Here is a 19,322-nt window from a genome sequence, read left to right as displayed (position 1 = left end):
TTTCTCAAAGCGCTCAGAGTTATTTTAAAAAGAAGATACTCTCGCTTCTTCTGTTCCAATGCTTACCTCTACTTCTTGGTCCCACCCCGACACAGGAGATTGACCAAGGTGAGTCACCACTGTGGCTGAGTGGTCATATCCTGGCATTTCCTGTGTATCGAGAAAGTACTGGGAAGTAGAAACCAGCAGGTACCCACTCTGAGCCCTTTGAGAGCACCAACTGGAGATGGTTTAGCTGATCTTATTGAAGGTAGAGACCTGTCTACAGTTATGATTAATCTTACTAGTCACATTACTAGATAATGTGACTCGGAAAACAGAAGCAAATAGGAGACCCGAGACATACCTAGGACTTCCTAGAAATAGCGTAGCAATGTAAATGTCCTGTCAATTTAATTGGCAATCTTGTCTGTTGACCCATGACGAGAAGGGACAAAAAAAACTGTTAGTCAGATGCACTGTTTGTTAAGTTGCTAAAACCAAACCTTCTGTATACAGTAGAACTTTTTGGCATTGCTGACATGGTGTGATGTCACAATCATAACAGCCAGTTCCTTAAACATACTATGAACATATGAGACCACTAAAGCAATTAAAAGCTGATACTATTGGTGATTGGGCTTATAAGGTACAGCTGATCAAGCTCGAAACTAGCTCCTAATCCACCATGAATAAGTAAGATTTCATTGCCTTTTAATGCCAACATAACAACACACCCCTTTAATTGATGTAGCTGGTGGATGATCAGTTTTTGACTGAAATATGAGCCAATGCATCCAGAAAAGGTTGTGATTTCCATGAAAGCATATATATTTATTATATTTGTTTCTTCATGGTGCAACATTTTCATGTCACTTAATTATTTTTGTCTACACAAATCTGGAAAAATGTAATAATAAAGTAGAAATACATTAGGTTAACCCTAATAAAACCTGTATTTAAAAGTTTAATGAGGTCTTTTAATTAGGTAATTTCCTGTAGAAATTTATTAATACAGGCTATGATAGGGTGATGGAATAGCTTGACCACTGTGTACTGTCATGGCAGGCATCAGAACCAGCCAACACCTGGGCAAATGTCAGGACCCAGAGGGTGTGGATTCATGCTTATCATGGTTTGTCAAAATATGGTGGGGTAGACAAGGAAACCATTGTAAATCTGCTGTCCAAGAGCCTAACTACAATTGGAGCTGGCCCTAACCTTAGTAATAATCCAGGTTCGAGCTAAACATTTCAGATAGACTGGTTGCTAAGGATGAGTTTGGTTGCTAGACACTGGTTGCTTTTATATGGGATTGTCAGGCAGCATATTCTTAACGGGAACCTGTCATGTTGAACATGCTGTCTGAGCTGAAGGCAGCATGTTGTAGAGGAGAAGGAGCTGAGTAGATTAATATATAGTTTTATGGGAAAATATTCAGTATAACTTATAATGTATTCATTTATATCCATGCTAATGAAGTCATGGAGGTAGTCCTATCAGTGATTGACAGCCTTCTCCCTTTGACTGTGAATATAGCAAGATAGCTGTCAATCACTGATAGTACCGTCTCCTTGACTTCAAAACTCAGAAGGCAAGAACTTAAATAAATGAAATACAAGTTATACAGAATCTTTTCCCATAATACTATATAATTAATCTTCTCAGCTCCTCCTGGTCTACAACATGCTTCCTGCAGGATTATTTCGCATTTTCATGGTAACAGCAGGGTCCCTTTAACAGAAAAAAGAGTATGCAGTCAGCATCTTCACCTTGGGTCTTTTATTAGATACCCATCAATACACAAACAGGCAGCGTTTCGGCTTATTGCAAGCCTTTCTCAAGCCATGAGGCCAGGTTTCCTTTAACAGTCACTCTCATATTATTGATATATATTGTTTAAAGGGTTATACCCAGACATTGGGGCATATCACTAAGATATTTTCCCAGTGTCTGATAGGTGGGGGTTCCACTTCTGGGACCCACATCTATACTTGAAACGGAGCCCACAAAGTCCTGGAGGGCGCATCGCGTCCTATTCATTCCTATGAAAGCGCCGAAAATATTTTTTGAAGTCCCATTCAAATGATTGGGAGACACACCAAACAAGCGCAGCTGCCACTCCATTCACTTTTATGGGGCTATTTTCTGCGCTCTCATAGGAATTAATAGAGGGTGGCAGTGCATCCGCAGTGCGCCCTATGGGACTTTGTGGGCACCTATTAGACATGAGGGGCATATCCTAGTGATATGCCCCCAATATCTGAGCTAGGAATAACCCTTTAAGGCTGAAATACCACTGAGTTAAGTACCAAGAGGACAAAAAGTAGCAGCAGGATTCAAATCACCCAGATGAACATTGTTGACCGTTAGCTCTCCTTTGTTAAGACCCTACCAATTTACTCCCAATATCTAAGTTTCATGGACCCCAGTGAGAGTCAAACTGGAGGAGCACAATGGTTTAAAGGGAAATCCACATTATTATTGGAACATAATATGCGTGATTAAAAAATTAGGAATTGCAAATTTTTATCTCCAGAAAGATAGTTGTGTTGTCACCATAACGTTAATCACTGGTTGTTGTAGTTTTGTTATGTAACATTTTTATGGTTTTTGGTGTCGGTTATTCAGAAATTCTCCAGTGTTCACCTATCTCTTTTTGTTCCTTTCCAGCTATCTCCGGCATGATTGCACCACCCATGTGAAACAAATCAAAGAAGATCTCACCTGGGTGTTCTTTGCTACGAGAAATTCACCTCGAGTTTGGGAAGAACTTCTTTTATTTTCTCTTTTTTTTCTCTCTGACTGAGAGCAAGTTTTAACTCAGGCCTCTGTACAGAGGAACCATAGAACTGCAGATGTAGACAATAGCAGAACACAAATCAAGACTTATTTGTCATCAAGAAGTCTTTGTTGTCCAGGCCATCACCATCATGGATCTCTTCATTGCTCAGTGATGATGACATCTCATAACAATATCACTAAATATAAGAAAATCCTTGGACGTTTCTATTATCATTTTCCCTGTGCTTGAAGTAACTTATTAATGTCCATGGATAGATATGTAACATGAGCTCCTAGACATCCTTACGTGATGATTTGAAAGAGTTCTAAACCAATCATGTGGCTGGATTGTAGGAAGCCAAGGATCTTCACAAGGAGATCATGTAAAGATTGTGGGAAAACAAAGTACACTTTTTGCTATGAGTTTGTGATTATTTTGAAATGTTGATGGAGATGATTCAGAGAGAGGGGTCTTTTTTTAGATTTGGGACTATGTATTTTTGCCACACAATGACTCTAGTTTATAAACAGAGCAGAGGGTTCCACGTTTTGGATCATTTTTTATTTTCTTGCTATAGCGTGAATCAAGTTTCCATCAATATATATTGTACATTCATCACACCAATATGGTGAACTTTTATTATTCCCAAAAGAAGGTTTTATATGAAATTGCAGCCAACCATCATCCTAAAACCCAACTAAGTTTACAGTTTAGGCATCTAGTGGTGGGCAAAATGCAGAGATGTCAACTCTACAACATATCATGGACACCGAGATGACTGCCCACATAGCCTTGGATTATCCAGAATATGTATCATATTTTGCCACAACTTCCTGCCTTTTCCATTTATGTTTAAGTGCAATTCACTAAAGAATGTTAGCCAACTTTTTAAACTTGCTTTCCTTTTTTTATTGACCAATGCAGTCACAGCTACTGAACTTTGGTAAATTAAGCACAAATTGAAGTATCAAATAGTTGGTTGCAGATTAGCAATTTAATCCTTTTATTGAATAATGATAGTCAATGGATGTTTCATATTTCATATCCCATTTATTTTTTTATGTTGACCTTTGTATCAAATTATAAATAATGTATATGATTTTGTGACCTTGGTTAGTATTTTTTTATTTTTATTTTTAATTTGCCAAATTTGGAATCCTATTTATATGGGAAAAAAGTTATTTTAGTTTTCTCTCTATTCTGCCAACACAAACAAATGTAAAAAAAATATATATATATGATGTATGAAATGAACAAATGTGACACTGCCTCACACTTCACAACAGAAAGGGAATGATTTTATAAGGTATCATTTTTATTTTTTATTATTTTAAGGGGAATTTGTAAAGTATCCATATAAATAATGTATTTATCTCTGGAATTTGTACAGCCCTTTACCCAGTTTATTTTATTGTGTATGTTCAAATGTGAAAAAGTGTCAACTGTTATTTTTTCTGTTGTTTCTTAAGCCTCATGAACAATTTTTTGGGTCATTTTTCACTTTATGTTAAAACAAAATTTAATTTTTTCATTTACACATGAATTCACCTGTCTTTTTTATCATTAATTTTATACATTGAAACCTCTTTGACTTTAATACATCTTTATGCTGATGAGAGATTGTACTGTATGGTTGCCTCTGTTGGTTATATCAGTGCTTTAGCTTTGATGGTGCATTCAGTTTTTTGCTAAACAGATGTCTAATTTTTTTCAAACCCAAATTAGTGAACAGGGCTAGTTTTGATTCTCAGGTTTATTATAATTTCAACAATCATAAGCATTGTTGTAGGTAAAGCAAAATAGGTACACTCTAAGTTTAGCTATTAGTCTATATATCCAAAAGTCTATAATATTATAAATTATACATAGGCCAACATCTTTCCAGTTAATTTTACATACTGTAATTCTAAACTACATTTGCCCCGGTTAGGTTCACGGAGGAACTTTGAACTTAGCTAGAAGAGCTTTGCTTATGACCAACAAATATTTAACATTAAATGTCCACCTTTAATATACATTGGTGCTGATTAATTTCCTAATATATCTTTTATTTGTCTTTCTGATGCAAAGCTCTAAATCAGTTTCATAGACAGAATAAAATTATAGAATTCCGGTTTTCTGCAGCCACCATTAGAGGGAGCTCAGAAGATTATTGCATACCATTATAAGACCGGTAATCTAGTAAGCTTCTATGCCACTTTTAGCGGTAGCTACAGGAAGCAGGATACTATACATAAAATATGAAGCTTATTTTTTGAAAAACTGAGCTATAACATTACTTAAAGAAAGGAATTAGCACATAATATTGTCCATGAGGGCTATATAAGCACCAGAGCTCTGTTCATGAGCACCATAAGAACATAATTCTTGTTCTCAGTCTGTTGAGATGTCTCAAACATGTTGATAGAATTTTCAGAAATTGCTGTCCCAGACATATGCTGCTAAATTTTTAGGAAATTGAACTGAATGCATTGAAATGAGGTACTAAGCAAATGACTCTGATGGGCTGAATGTTGGTTTGTCGTCCCCCCCATCCTTTGTCATATGCATGTTCATAGAATGTGGGAAGGTTTTTTTTATACTAAGGGTGCATATACTTTCGTTCTGAAGTCTGCGTGAACATTTTACCCGTGTCTTTCACATGAATAGAAACCAGCAGTTTGAATGCCTTAATGCAAATCATATCCATTCAACATGTATCTTGCCCTCTGCCCATCACCACCATCACCCAGAACAAAGACCCATGGAAAAGCACAAGAGAAACATGTTTTCGTAACTTAAAGACAATGAATCATTTTTTCTTAGATACTGAATACGTGGGGTGGGAGTGAATGCCTCAGGCACTGCTGCGTGATCTGTTTCACTAAATTCAATACAGGACGATAGGGATACATTTCATTGGAAAGATTTAAAAATAAATGGAAACAAAAAATATATACATATATTAATGGTCTTTCTTTTTGGCCATCAATTGTAAACTATGAAGGTGGCCATATTCAAGAATTACTGTCCAGTAGGTACAATTTGACCTTCCATTCAGTTTCCACGCTAAATCATAAGCTTACTATTATTAATAATTGTCTCTTGCTTATCATTGATGTTGGTCCAGTGGCCTAAATCCCAACGCTTGGCGTCTTTAACATGTGAGAGGTGATATAACATAAAAATCTGTCAGATGATCTAAACTCAATCTCATATTCAGATGGGACCAACTATTGGGCCACCTCAGCCCTATTGTAGCTGGGACCCAGCTTGGAGTTGGAGGACCCAAAGAAGTCACGTTGGCTGTTATGGCATTAGTGTCTTCCCAAAGTCCTTTATTTATGTATGATCACTACATAGTTGCCCAACTGTTCAGTCCTCCACTAATCAGCATTTTATAGGCTGCAGGTTTTCCAGAATTATCTGTTGTTTTTGCCCTTTTATAGGACATTACAACAAATCTGACATATAGATATTAGGGGCATTAAAAGTTCTATGTGCCCAGAAATAGATCAATGTTTCACATTGTACAAGAGTATAAATAGTAACTTGTCTACCTAGATTAGCAAATGATAGATGTCAATGGAGATAGATAAACAGAACATAATGGTATCCAGTTCATAATACTGCAGATTTAGTCCTAATGTCTTAATGGAAGTCTGTACATCCTTTATTTCTGGGCACCGCTGTCTCAGACCAGTTCTGACTACTGGGCTATACCAGCTGCTACTCATAGTAGGTTTGTTGGACTACTTCTTCAGGTGACACTTACTACTCTAAGATAAACAGAAACTTGCTAACAAGGTTAGTGTTGGGGTACAACACAAATGACCCACTAAATCATGTATGGGCACACTGTGGTTGGCATCATAGCTTAATAATAACTCCTGTTACCCAGCATTGTCTAACAGCTATCATGGTACGTTGCGAGTTACCATCTTGAGACAATTAAGACAAGAAATGGTCATTTGCCCCAAGACATACACCTACAAAGAATGTAAATAAGCTCAGGATAATTGTACTTTTTATGTACAGGGGCTGTCACCATTAAAGCATGCAAACCTTTTCATACTGGGTGGTCCCAAAAAAAATATTGGTTCTAATATCACAGTAACGCTTAAAAAACTTTCATGGGCCTAGCTCTCACAATGTTACATGGCTGTTTGAGTTCCAGGTTGTTTTTCATCATGTACATATACAAAATACAATAGAAATGTCTGCATTTTATCCTACGTATGAATCTCACCTTTTAAATAGGAGCACTGTACAGTTCTGATGAAACAATAGAGATTCTTCTAATTTTTTTGCTAAAAAAAATTTGAAGCTGTAAAAATTTTTTGACTTTCACAATGTTTAATTAAAGTTACTTCCTGTCTGTGTATCTTGCCTTTTACTCTTTTGTTTCCTGTGAACACTTGGTTTGCCAGCCATGTTGAGATTGTGCTGCCCAAATTTTACGGAAATAGTTTAGCAGAAGAACATATAAAATACATATAGCGGATATGTGTCTTATTGGAGGGGGTCTGACCACTGTGGCCTGTGCTCCCCAGCACTCCATTTAGCAATATGGGGCTGCCGAGACAGACGAGCATTTGTACTCCGCTGTCGGTCCAAAAGAGTTAAATGGAGTGGCAGACATGTATGTGTATTTGCTGCCTCATTCAAACAGAGAGCATAGGCCCCCATTCTTGTGACCGTGTATTGCTAAATAATTAGGTAACTTGCTAACAAATACACAATTTCATGTTCAGATACTATTTAAAGAGAGACTACACACACCACTTTAAGAATAGTTAAATAATTACCGTAAGTACATTCATTAAAGGAGTGAGGATAACTAGGCAAATGTATGTCCTTTTTAGCAAAGTTAGGCAAAAATACCAACACCAAATAGAAAACCTACACACATTAAAGGTTAGAGAAAAGACAAAACACAACTAGTAATTACAACCACACTTCATCTAGAGTCCTGACTACATCCAGAATGAAGGTATGTACATCACCAATTAAGTTAGCATTATCTGACAGCCACACATCAGTTGGGGAGCCCATTTCAGCTAATGTCAGAGACTCGATTGGGAACAACATTTTTCTACTCAGATACATCCATCTCTTAGATGAACTCTGAATTTTTACCTGAAAAGGTCCAGCTTTTATACTATTTTACCCAAAGAGCTTCACCCCCTAATGGAATGTAGCTAGATTATGCAATCTATAATGGTTACTGGGCATTTCTCAGACCTTGGAGTGGCCAATTCTCAGATCCAAAATAAATCAGAATCCCAAGACAAACTATGCAGACATTGCTAACTTTCTTATACACACATTTACAACCAAGTCCTTGTTCATTTAGAGGTCCTCTAATAAATGAGACAATACCTGGTACACGTTTCAGACCTGTCTTCATTGTTCAGTCTATCAGGTAGAATGAGCAAAGCCTTCCACAAACATTTTAAGACCAGTTTCTTTGCTCATTCCATCTGATAGAAATGAGCATGGTCTTGCACCAACATTTAAAGGGCTTCTGTCACCCCACTAAACAGTTATTTTTTATTTTTTTTTGTGTGTACTTATAATCCCTATACTGCGATTTATCCATACATAATGTGATTAATCATTTTGGTTCAGTAGATTTTGCTAAAAACGTACTTTTATAATATGTAAATTACCTGTCTACCAGCAAGTAGGGCGGCTACGTCTCCTATTGGTTGCTACATCCTCCTATCATAATGACGCCCTCCTCCGCATGTTGATCGTTCTCTGCTGGCCCTGTTTGTATTCAAAATCTGGCGCCTGCGCCGTACCTGTCTTCAATCGGCGCAGGCGCACTGAGAGGCGGACGCTCGCTCGGCCGCTCCATCCTCAATGCACCTGCGCCAGATGTAGATGTGACGTCATCGGCGCAGACGCATTGAGGATGGAGCGGCCGAGCGAGCGCCCGCCTCTCAGTATGCCTGCGCCGATTGAAGACAGGTATGGCGCAGGCGCGAGATTTTGAATGCAAACAGGGCCAGCAGAGAACGATCCTGTTCCCTGGCCCTGTCAATCAACATGCGGAGGGGGCGTCATTATGATAGGAGGATGTAGCAACCAATAGGAGAAGTAGCCGCCCTACTTGCAGGTAGACAGGTAATTTACATATTATAAAAGTACATTTTTAGCAAAATCTACTGAACCAAAAAAAAACAGTTTAGTGGGGTGACAGAAGCACTTTAAGACTAATTATCACTTCAAGCATAGGGTAGGATCATTTAATCAGACCTAATGGATTCCAAATGATCAGAGACATATTCATATTCGCACTTCAGACCGGCAGGGGTCACAGCGGTTGGATACCTGACAATCCACGCGTATCCCCTATCCTGTGGATAGAGTATGTTATCTTAATGGAACAACCCGTTTAATACAAATTTAAAACATAACTCTTCTTCACCTTCCAACAGCCTGTAGTTATCCTTTTACTGTTTGCAGGATATCTGGAAATTTCCAGAAACCTCCTTAGTCCCTAACAATCTGTTTGCAATAATACACTAAGGAAAGGGAGGGGAGATGCTGCTGCAGTTTCTTTCCCTTAGTGTCTGTGATGCAGCATGCTGTTACAGAAAAGGTACAGCAGATGGGATAGGCATCTGATTGGCACAAAAAACATAGCACAGCTCTTACATGACACCAAGTAGAGCCCACCCACTCATAGAGTGGCATATAGAGAGAATATCCATTCTTTATAATAATGCAGATGGTTGCAAAATCCCTCAAAACACAGGTTAGGCGTATAATTTGTGGCTGAATTACATAAAATACTCATCTGCAGCTGCCTAAGTCGGGGTTCTATTTTCTTTAGTGAGAGATATGCTTTAAAGGGGTATTCTCACTGTGACAACCCTGGCCCATATTGAGGACATAGTTCCCTGTAAGAGTGGCTGCTGCCCTACCAAACCTAATAATACCCCTTGCAGACGAGCAAGTATTCCACGCGGGTGCAATGCATGATGCGAACGCATTGCGCCAGCACTGAATCCAGACCCATTCATTTCAATGGGTCTGTGTACATGAATGTTGTTTTTCGCGCATCACTTGTGCGTTGCATGAAAATCGCAGCATGTTCTATATTCAGTGTCTTTTCACGCGACGCTGGCCCCATAGAAGTGAATGGGACTGCGTGAAAATCACATGCGTTTTTCACAGATGGTTGCTAAGAGATGTTGTTTGTACACCTTCAGTTTTTTATCACGAGCGTGCAAAACGCATTAAATCGCATTGCACCCGCATGATAAAAACTGAACTGAATGCGATCGCATACAAAACTGAATGAACTTGCTTGCGAAATCTCTTTTTTCAATGAACGCATCCACAACGCATCCAGACCTAATCCACTCACGCTCGTTTGCAAGGGGCCTAAGTCCAGCACCACCAGTCACTGCCAGCTGTCTCAGCCACCAGTCACAGTGCCACCTGCCACAGCCACCAGTCACCGATCAACGCCGCTCCCACACGCCATCCATCCACCGTCCGCACAGACCACACCCCGAGCGCTGGCCCCGCCCCACGCTGGCCCGTCCCGTCCATGGAATGCGGTGTGATGATTGCTCTGCACACTGGCCAATTCTAGCACCCGTTTTTGCGACGGGCATAATGTCTAGTTAGAACATATAACTTCACCACTGAACAGCAAATATATTTAACTTTTGCCACTAATACATGACAAAAAGGGCTTTAGAACATATAACTGCACCGCTGAACGGCAAGTAGGCCCTTACTTTTTTTCACTTATACACGCCACAAAAGGCTTTAGAACATATAACTGCACCACTGACCGGAAAATATATTTTACTTTTGCCTCTAATACACGCCACAAAAGGCTTTAGAACATATAACTGCACCGCTGAACGGCAAATATATATATTTTTTGCCACTAATACATGACAAAAAGTGCTGTAATTTTAACACTTCACCACACAACGGCTAATAAACCCTTTTTCCCACTAATAGAAGCCAAAAAATGCTTTAAAGCATATAACTGCACCGCACAAGGGCAAAAAAGATGTAGAAATATTTCCTTGTAATAAACCCTGTTAATGGCTGTATCACCCCAATAACAAGAACGGTTAGCTGGAATTACAGAGCTCTGTATAATGGCAATTTGGATTCCCAGTCAGTGCAGAAAGGTGTAATAGGAATGTTCCTGTTACCCAGGCTGTAACCTCCCCTACTGAACCTTGTTCAACATAAAAGCTGTAGAATGATTCCTCCCTATCCTTTCCCTACACCTTAAATAATCTTTCCCTGAACTTGTAAATCGTTGTTTTTTTTAAGGACAATTAACGTCTCTTGCTGCACCAAAATGGCTGAGGCCATTTAGAGGGCTGTGACATCACAGGGTTGGCTGCTGATTGGAGGCATGCATGACATTATGGATGATCCCACCTTTCCAGAGTACCTTGCTCCATGTCCTCACACGTGCAGCAGCCATTTTAGAAAAAAATGCAATTAGTTGCCACGAAGCGTGAGGAAATTCGGATTCGGTGCGAATTGAATTTTTCCTGAAATTCGGATCGAATTCTACTTTGTCAACTATGATTCGCTCATCTCTAATTCTTACTATTGAACACATTATTTAAGTGTAAAAAAAAATGGCGCAATAGTTTTTTCCTTCATTTAACCCATAATAAAAGTTGGTAAAAATAAAATCTTACTAATGTGTATGGCAAAATGTCCTGATGCAAAAAAATAAGTTATGGTTGTTATGGCTATGAATGTTAGAAGGGCTAGTGGGGAAGAGGGGGGCAAACTGTTTGCTTAATGGCAGCCCTGTAAGCCAGCCTTGTAATAAATAAGAAAAAGGCTTTTATTTAATGAGAAACCTTTGTCCATGTTCAGCAGTAACAGAAATGAGCCCCATCTCTGCTCTAACTGGCAATGCCTTTGTATGGAGGAAATTAGAGTTAAAAGGGTTTTCTGGTACTTAGATAGGGATGGCCTATCACCAGAATACCCGTTACCGCCACCGGTCAGCTGTTTTGGGTAGCCACTAGCACCATAAACTATACAGTGGACGGATCTAGAAGCACTAGGCTCCATACACTGGCAATGGCCATGCTTGGGTACTGCAGGTCAGCTTCATGTGAATGGAGGCAATGCTGCAGTAAACCGGTTCCAGAAACGACACAGTGGATTTAACCTTCTGCTTCCTTCTCCATCTACTGTATAGTTTCCAGTGCTGACAGCGGCAGAAAACAGCTAATTGGTGGGTGGCATGTCAGACCCCCACCAATATGATATTGGTAACCTATGCTGAGAATAGGCCATCAATATCTAACTGCCAGAACACCCCTTTAATTCTGCATCTTATATGGTCTGGTAACTGGTTCACAGGATAGTTCCATAAAAATGGAGATTGATAGGACATATGCAACAGTCTTATTATTCACAGGTCCTGTCATGTAAACAGTACCCCACAAGAAGTGTGTTTATGCAAATATGGAAAAAAAAATGAATTTCTATGCAACCTGAGGTAAGTCCTAATTAGTGTAGGGCACGAAAATTTGAATTGCGAATATTAATCACGAATATCGGCACTTCGAGAATTCACGAATATTTAGAATATAGTGATATATATTCGTAATTTCGAATATTCTAGATTTGTTTTTCATCAGCTACCTCCTTTTTTGCTTGTGGGCCAATGAGAAGGCTGCAATGTCTTTGTCTGAGCTTAGCAACATCCCTAGCAACCAATAGGATAGTTGCCTACCCCTTACTATATAAGAACCTCCCCAGCAGCCATTTTCTGCTGTGTTTTATAAAGTTCTGAGAGAGACAGCAGTGTCATTTCTGGGCTCTGTGATTTCCACTCATTACATTAGATAGATAGTTAGTTAGCTTATATACAGTTACAATAAAAAGTATGTGAACCCTTTGGAATAATATGGATTTTTGCACAAATTGGTCATAAAATGTGATCTGATCTTCATCTAAGTCACAACAATAGACAATCACAGTCTGCTTAAACTAATAACACACAAAGAATTAAATGTTACCATGTTTTTATTGAACACACCATGTAAACATTAACAGTGCAGGTGAAAAAAGTATGTGAACCCCTAGACTAATGACATCTCCAAGAGCTAATGGGAGTGAGGTGTCAGCCAACTGGAGTCCAATCAATGAGGTGAGATTGGAGGTTTGCTTTTCACAAGAAGCATTGCCTGATGTGAATGATGCCTCGCACAAAAGAGCTCTCAGAAGACCTATGATTAAGAATTGTTGACTTGCATAAAGCTGGAAAGGGTTATAAAAGTATCTCCAAAAGCCTTGCTGTTCATCAGTCCATGGTAAGACAAATTGTCTATAAATGGAGAAAGTTCAGCACTGCTGCTACTCTCCCTAGGAGTGGCCGTCCTGTAAAGATGACTGCAAGAGCACAGCGCAGACTGCTCAATGAGGTGAAGAAGAATCCTAGAGTGTCAGCTAAAGACTTACAAAAGTCTCTGGCATATACTAACATCCCTGTTAGCGAATCTATGATACGTAAAACACTAAACAAGAATGGATTTCATGGGAAGATACCACAGAGGAACAACTGCTGTCTAAAAAAAACATTGCTGCACTTTTACAGTTTGCACAAGAGCACCTGGATGCTCCACAGCAGTACTGGCAAAATATTCTGTGGACAGATGAAACCAAAGTTGAGTTATTTGGAAGAAACACACAACACTATGTGTGGAGAAAAAGAGGCACAGCACGCCAACATCAAAACCTCATCCCAAATGTGAAGTATTGTGGTGGGGGCATCATGGTTTGGAGCTGCTTTGCTGCGTCAGGGCCTGGACGGATTGCCATCATTGAAGGAAAAATGAATTCCCAAGTTTATCAAGACATTTTGCAGGAGAACTTAAGGCCATCTGTCCACCAGCTGAAGCTCAACAGAAGATGGGTGTTGCAACAGGACCACGACCCAAAGCATAGAAGTAAATCAACAAACAGAAGAAAATACGCCTTCTGGAGTGGCCCAGTCAGAGTCCTGACCTCAACCCGATTGAGATGCTGTGGCATGACCTCAAGAAAGCGATTTACACCAGACAGCCCAAGAATATTGCTGAACTGAAACAGTTCTGTAAAGAGGAATGGTCAAGAATTACCCCTGATCAGTTGTGCACGTCTGATCTGCAACTACAGGAAACGTTTGGTTGAAGTTATTGCTACCAAAGAAGGTTCAACCAGTTATTAAATCCAAGGGTTCACATACTTTTTCCACCTGCACTATGAATGTTCACATGGTGTGTTCAATAAAAACATGGTAACATTTAAAGAGGACCTTTCACTTGTATAAACGATGTGAACTGAGTATGCTGCCATATAGAGCGGCGCCCGGGGATCTCACTGCACTCACTATTATCCCCGGGCGCCGCTCCGTTCTCCCGTTATAGGCTCCGGTACCTTTGCTTCTTAAGTTATAGTAGGCGGGTCTTCCCTTGTCCTGTGGGCGTCTCCTTCTCCTAGGCTGCAGCGCTGGCCAATCGCAGCGTACAGCTCACAGCCTGGGAGGTTTTTTTCTCCCAGGCTGTGAGCTGTGCGCTGCGATTGGCCAGCGCTGCAGCCTAGGAGAAGGAGACGCCCACAGGACAAGGGAAGCCCCGCCTACTATAACTTAAGAAGCAAAGGTACCGGAGCCTATAACGGGAGAACGGAGCGGCGCCCGGGGATAATAGTAAGTGCAGTGAGATCCCTGGGCGCCGCTCTATATGGCAGCATACTCAGTTCACATCGTTTATACAAGTGAAAGGTCCTCTTTAATTCTTTGTGTGTTATTAGTTTAACCACTTCAGCCCCGCTAGGTGAAACCCCCTTCATGACCAGAGCACTTTTTACACTTCGGCACTACACTACTTTCACCGTTTATCGCTCGGTCATGCAACTTACCACCCAAATGAATTTTACCTCCTTTTCTTCTCACTAATGGAGCTTTCATTTGGTGGTATTTCATTGCTGCTGGCATTTTTACTTTTTTTGTTATTAATCAAAATGTAACGATTTATTTTGCAAAAAAATGACATTTTTCACTTTCAGCTGTAAAATTTTGCAAAAAAAACGACATCCATATATAAATTTTTCGCCAAATTTATTGTTCTACATGTCTTTGATAAAAAAAAAATGTTTGGGCAAAAAAAAAATGGTTTGGGTAAAAGTTATAGCATTTACAAACTATGGTACAAAAATGTGAATTTCCGCTTTTTGAAACAGCTCTGACTTTCTGAGCACCTGTCATGTTTCCTGAGGTTCTACAATGCCCAAACAGTAGAAAAACCCCACAAATGACCCCATTTCGGAAAGTAGACACCCTAAGGTATTCGCTGATGGGCATAGTGAGTTCATAGAACTTTTTATTTTTTGTCACAAGTTAGCGGAAAATGATGATGATTTTATTTTTTTTATTTTTTCTTACAAAGTCTCATATTCCACTAACTTGCGACAAAAAATAAAAAATTCTAGGAACTCACCATGCCCCTCACAGAATACCTTGGGGTGTCTTCTTTCCAAAATGGGGTCACTTGTGGGGTAGTTATACTGCCCTGGCAATTTAGGGGCCCAAATGTGTGAGAAGAACTTTGCAATCAAAATGTGTAAAAAATGAATGGTGAAATCCAAAAGGTGCACTTTGGAATATGCGCCCCTTTGCCCACCTTGGCAGCAAAAAAGTGTGACACATCTGGTATCGCCGTACTCAGGAGAAGTTGGGGAATGTGTTTTGGGGTGTCATTTTACATATACCCATGCTGGGTGAGAAAAATATCTTGGTCAAATGCCAACTTTGTATAAAAAAATGGGAAAAGTTGTCATTTGCCAAGATATTTCTCTCATCCAGCATGGGTATATGTAAAATGGCACCCCAAAACACATTCCCCAACTTCTCCTGAGTACGGCGATACCAGATGTGTCACACTTTTTTGCAGCCAAGGTGGGCAAAGGGGCACACATTCCAAAGTGCACCTTTCGGATTTTGCAGGCCATTTTTTACACATTTTGATTGCAAGGTACTTCTCACACATTTGGGCCCCTAAATTGCCAGGGCAGTATAACTACGCCACAAGTGACCCCATTTTGGAAAGAAGACACCCCAAGGTATTCCGTGAGGGGCATGGCGAGTTCCTAGAATTTTTTATTTTTTGTCGCAAGTTAGTGGAATATGAGACTTTGTAAGGAAAAAAGAAAAAAAAAAGAAAAATCATCATTTTCCGCTAAATTGTGACAAAAAATAAAAAATTCTAGGAACTCGCCGTGCCCCCCACGGAATACCTTGGGGTGTCTTCTTTCCAAAATGGGGTCACTTGTGGCGTAGTTATACTGCCCTGGCAATTTAGGGGCCCAAATGTGTAAGAAGTACCTTGCAATCAAAATGTGTAAAAAATGGCCTGCGAAATCCGAAAGGTGCCCCTTTGCCCACCTTGGCTGCAAAAAAGTGTCACACACGTGGTATCGCCGTACTCAGGAGAAGTTGGGTAATGTGTTTTGGCAGTGTCATTTTACATATACCCATGCTGGGTGAGAGAAATATCTTGGCAAAAGACAACTTTTCCCATTTTTTTATACAAAGTTGGCATTTGACCAAGATATTTTTCTCACCCAGCATGGGTATATGTAAAATGACACCCCAAAACACATTCCCCAACTTCTCCTGAGTACGGCGATACCACATGTGTGACACTTTTTTGAAGCCTAGATGCGCAAAGGGGCCCAAATTCCTTTTAGGGGGGCATTTTTAGATATTTGGATCCCAGACTTCTTCTCACACTTTCGGGCCCCTAAAAAGCCAGGGCAGTATAAATACCCCACATGTGACCCCACTTTGGAAAGAAGACACCCCAAGGTATTCAATGAGGGGCCTGGCGAGTTCCTAGAAATTTTTTTTTTTTGCATAAGTTAGCGGATATTGATTTTTTTTTTGTTTTTTTCTCAAAGTCTCACTTTCCGCTAACTTAGGACAAAAATTTCAATCTTTCATGGACTCAATATGCCCCTCACGGAATACCTTGGGGTGTCTTCTTTCCGAAATGGGGTCACATGTGGGGTATTTATACTGCCCTGGCTTTTTAGGGGCCCTAAAGCGTGAGAAGAAGTCTGGAATATAAATGTCTAAAAATGTTTACGCATTTGGATTCCGTGAGGGGTATGGTGCGTCCATGTGAGATTTTATTTTTTGACACAAGAATATGAGACTTTGTAAGAAAAAACAAAAACAAACAAAAAATTTCCGCTAACTTGTGCCAAAAAAAATGTCTGAATGGAGCCTTACCAGGGGGGGGGTGATCAATCCGCATGATTTTTTACGGATCCATGGATACATGGATCGGATCCACAGAACGCATGCGGACGTCTGAATGGAGCCTTACAGGGGGGTTATCAATGACAGGGGGTGATCAGGGTAATCAGGGTGATCACCCCCCTGTCACTGATCACCCCCCCTGTAAGGCTCCATTCAGACATCCACATGATTTTTTACGGATCCATGGATACATGGATCGGATCCACAAAACGCATGCGGACGTCTGAATGGAGCCTTACAGGGGGGGTTATCAATGACAGGGGGTGATCAGGGTAATCAGGGTGATCACCCCCCTGTCACTGATCACCCCCCCGTAAGGCTCCATTCAGACATCCGCATGATTTTTTACGGATCCATGGATACATGGATCGGATCCACAAAACGCATGCGGACGTCTGAATGGAGCCTTACAGGGGGGTTATCAATGACAGGGGGTGATCAGGGTAATCAGGGTGATCACCCCCCTGTCACTGATCACCCCCCCTGTAAGGCTCCATTCAGACATCCGCATGATTTTTTACGGATCCATGGATACATGGATCGGATCCACAAAACGCATGCGGACGTCTGAATGGAGCCTTACAGGGGGGTTATCAATGACAGGGGGTGATCAGGGTAATCAGGGTGATCACCCCCCTGTCACTGATCACCCCCCCTGTAAGGCTCCATTCAGACATCCGCATGATTTTTTACGGATCCATGGATACATGGATCGGATCCACAAAACGCATGCGGACGTCTGAATGGAGCCTTACAGGGGGGTTATCAATGACAGGGGGTGATCAGGGTAATCAGGGTGATCACCCCCCTGTCACTGATCACCCCCCCCTGTAAGGCTCCATTCAGACATCCGCATGATTTTTTACGGATCCATGGATACATGGATCGGATCCACAAAACGCATGCGGACGTCTGAATGGAGCCTTACAGGGGGGTTATCAATGACAGGGGGTGATCAGGGTAATCAGGGTGATCACCCCCCTGTCACTGATCACCCCCCCTGTAAGGCTCCATTCAGACATCCGCATGATTTTTTACGGATCCATGGATACATGGATCGGATCCACAGAACGCATGCGGACGTCAGAATGGAGCCTTACAGGGGGGTTATCAATGACAGGGGGTGATCAGGGTAATCAGGGTGATCACCCCCCTGTCACTGATCACCCCCCCTGTAAGGCTCCATTCAGACATCCGCATGATTTTTTACGGATCCATGGATACATGGATCGGATCCACAAAACGCATGCGGACGTCTGAATGGAGCCTTACAGGGGGGTTATCAATGACAGGGGGTGATCAGGGTAATCAGGGTGATCACCCCCCTGTCACTGATCACCCCCCCTGTAAGGCTCCATTCAGACATCCGCATGATTTTTTACGGATCCATGGATACATGGATCGGATCCACAAAACGCATGCGGACGTCTGAATGGAGCCTTACAGGGGGGTTATCAATGACAGGGGGTGATCAGGGTAATCAGGGTGATCACCCCCCTGTCACTGATCACCCCCCCTGTAAGGCTCCATTCAGACATCCGCATGATTTTTTACGGATCCATGGATACATGGATCGGATCCACAGAACGCATGCGGACATCAGAATGGAGCCTTACAGGGGGGTTATCAATGACAGGGGGTGATCAGGGTAATCAGGGTGATCACCCCCCTGTCACTGATCACCCCCCCTGTAAGGCTCCATTCAGACGTCCACATGATTTTTACGGATCCATGGATACATGGAGTGGATCCACAGAACGCATGCGGACGTCTGAATGGAGCCTTACAGGGGGGTTATCAATGACAGGGGGTGATCAGGGTAATCAGGGTGATCACCCCCCTGTCACTGATCACCCCCCCTGTAAGGCTCCATTCAGACGTCCGCATGATTTTTACGGATCCATGGATACATGGATCGGATCCACAGAACGCATGCGGACGTCTGAATGGAGCCTTACAGGGGGGTTATCAATGACAGGGGGTGATCAGGGTAATCAGGGTGATCACCCCCCTGTCACTGATCACCCCCCCTGTAAGGCTCCATTCAGACGTCCGCATGATTTTTACGGATCCATAGATACATGGATCGGATCCGTAAAAATCATGCGGACGTCTAAATGGAGCCTTACAGGGGGGTGATCAATGACAGGGGGGTGATCAATGACAGGGGGTGATCAGGGAGTGTATATGGGTGATCACCCGCCTGTCATTGATCACCCCCCTGTAAGGCTCCATTCAGACGTCCGTATGCTTTTTGCG

The 19,322-nt window shown here is 41.3% G+C and overlaps 1 protein-coding gene across 4 annotated transcripts in view; it reads left to right on the top strand.

Annotated features, from left to right (window-relative positions):
• EBF1 (EBF transcription factor 1) overlaps positions 1-7,127 on the top strand; it is a 333,883-nt gene extending 326,756 nt beyond the window's left edge. For all 4 annotated transcript variants that reach the window (XM_044281258.1, XM_044281256.1, XM_044281257.1 and 1 more), the window contains one exon: positions 2,653-7,127. In XM_044281258.1, coding sequence (XP_044137193.1) covers positions 2,653-2,684 — 32 coding nt within the window. In that variant the 3' untranslated portion in view covers positions 2,685-7,127. The remainder of the gene's footprint in view (positions 1-2,652) is intronic.
• The last annotated feature ends 12,195 nt before the right edge of the window (positions 7,128-19,322 follow it).

The sequence above is a fragment of the Bufo gargarizans genome, chromosome 2 (assembly GCF_014858855.1).
Source record: "Bufo gargarizans isolate SCDJY-AF-19 chromosome 2, ASM1485885v1, whole genome shotgun sequence".
Taxonomy (NCBI): domain Eukaryota; kingdom Metazoa; phylum Chordata; class Amphibia; order Anura; family Bufonidae; genus Bufo; species Bufo gargarizans.
The sequence above is the reverse complement of the archived record's forward strand: the minus strand, read 5'-3'. Positions and strand labels throughout refer to the sequence as shown.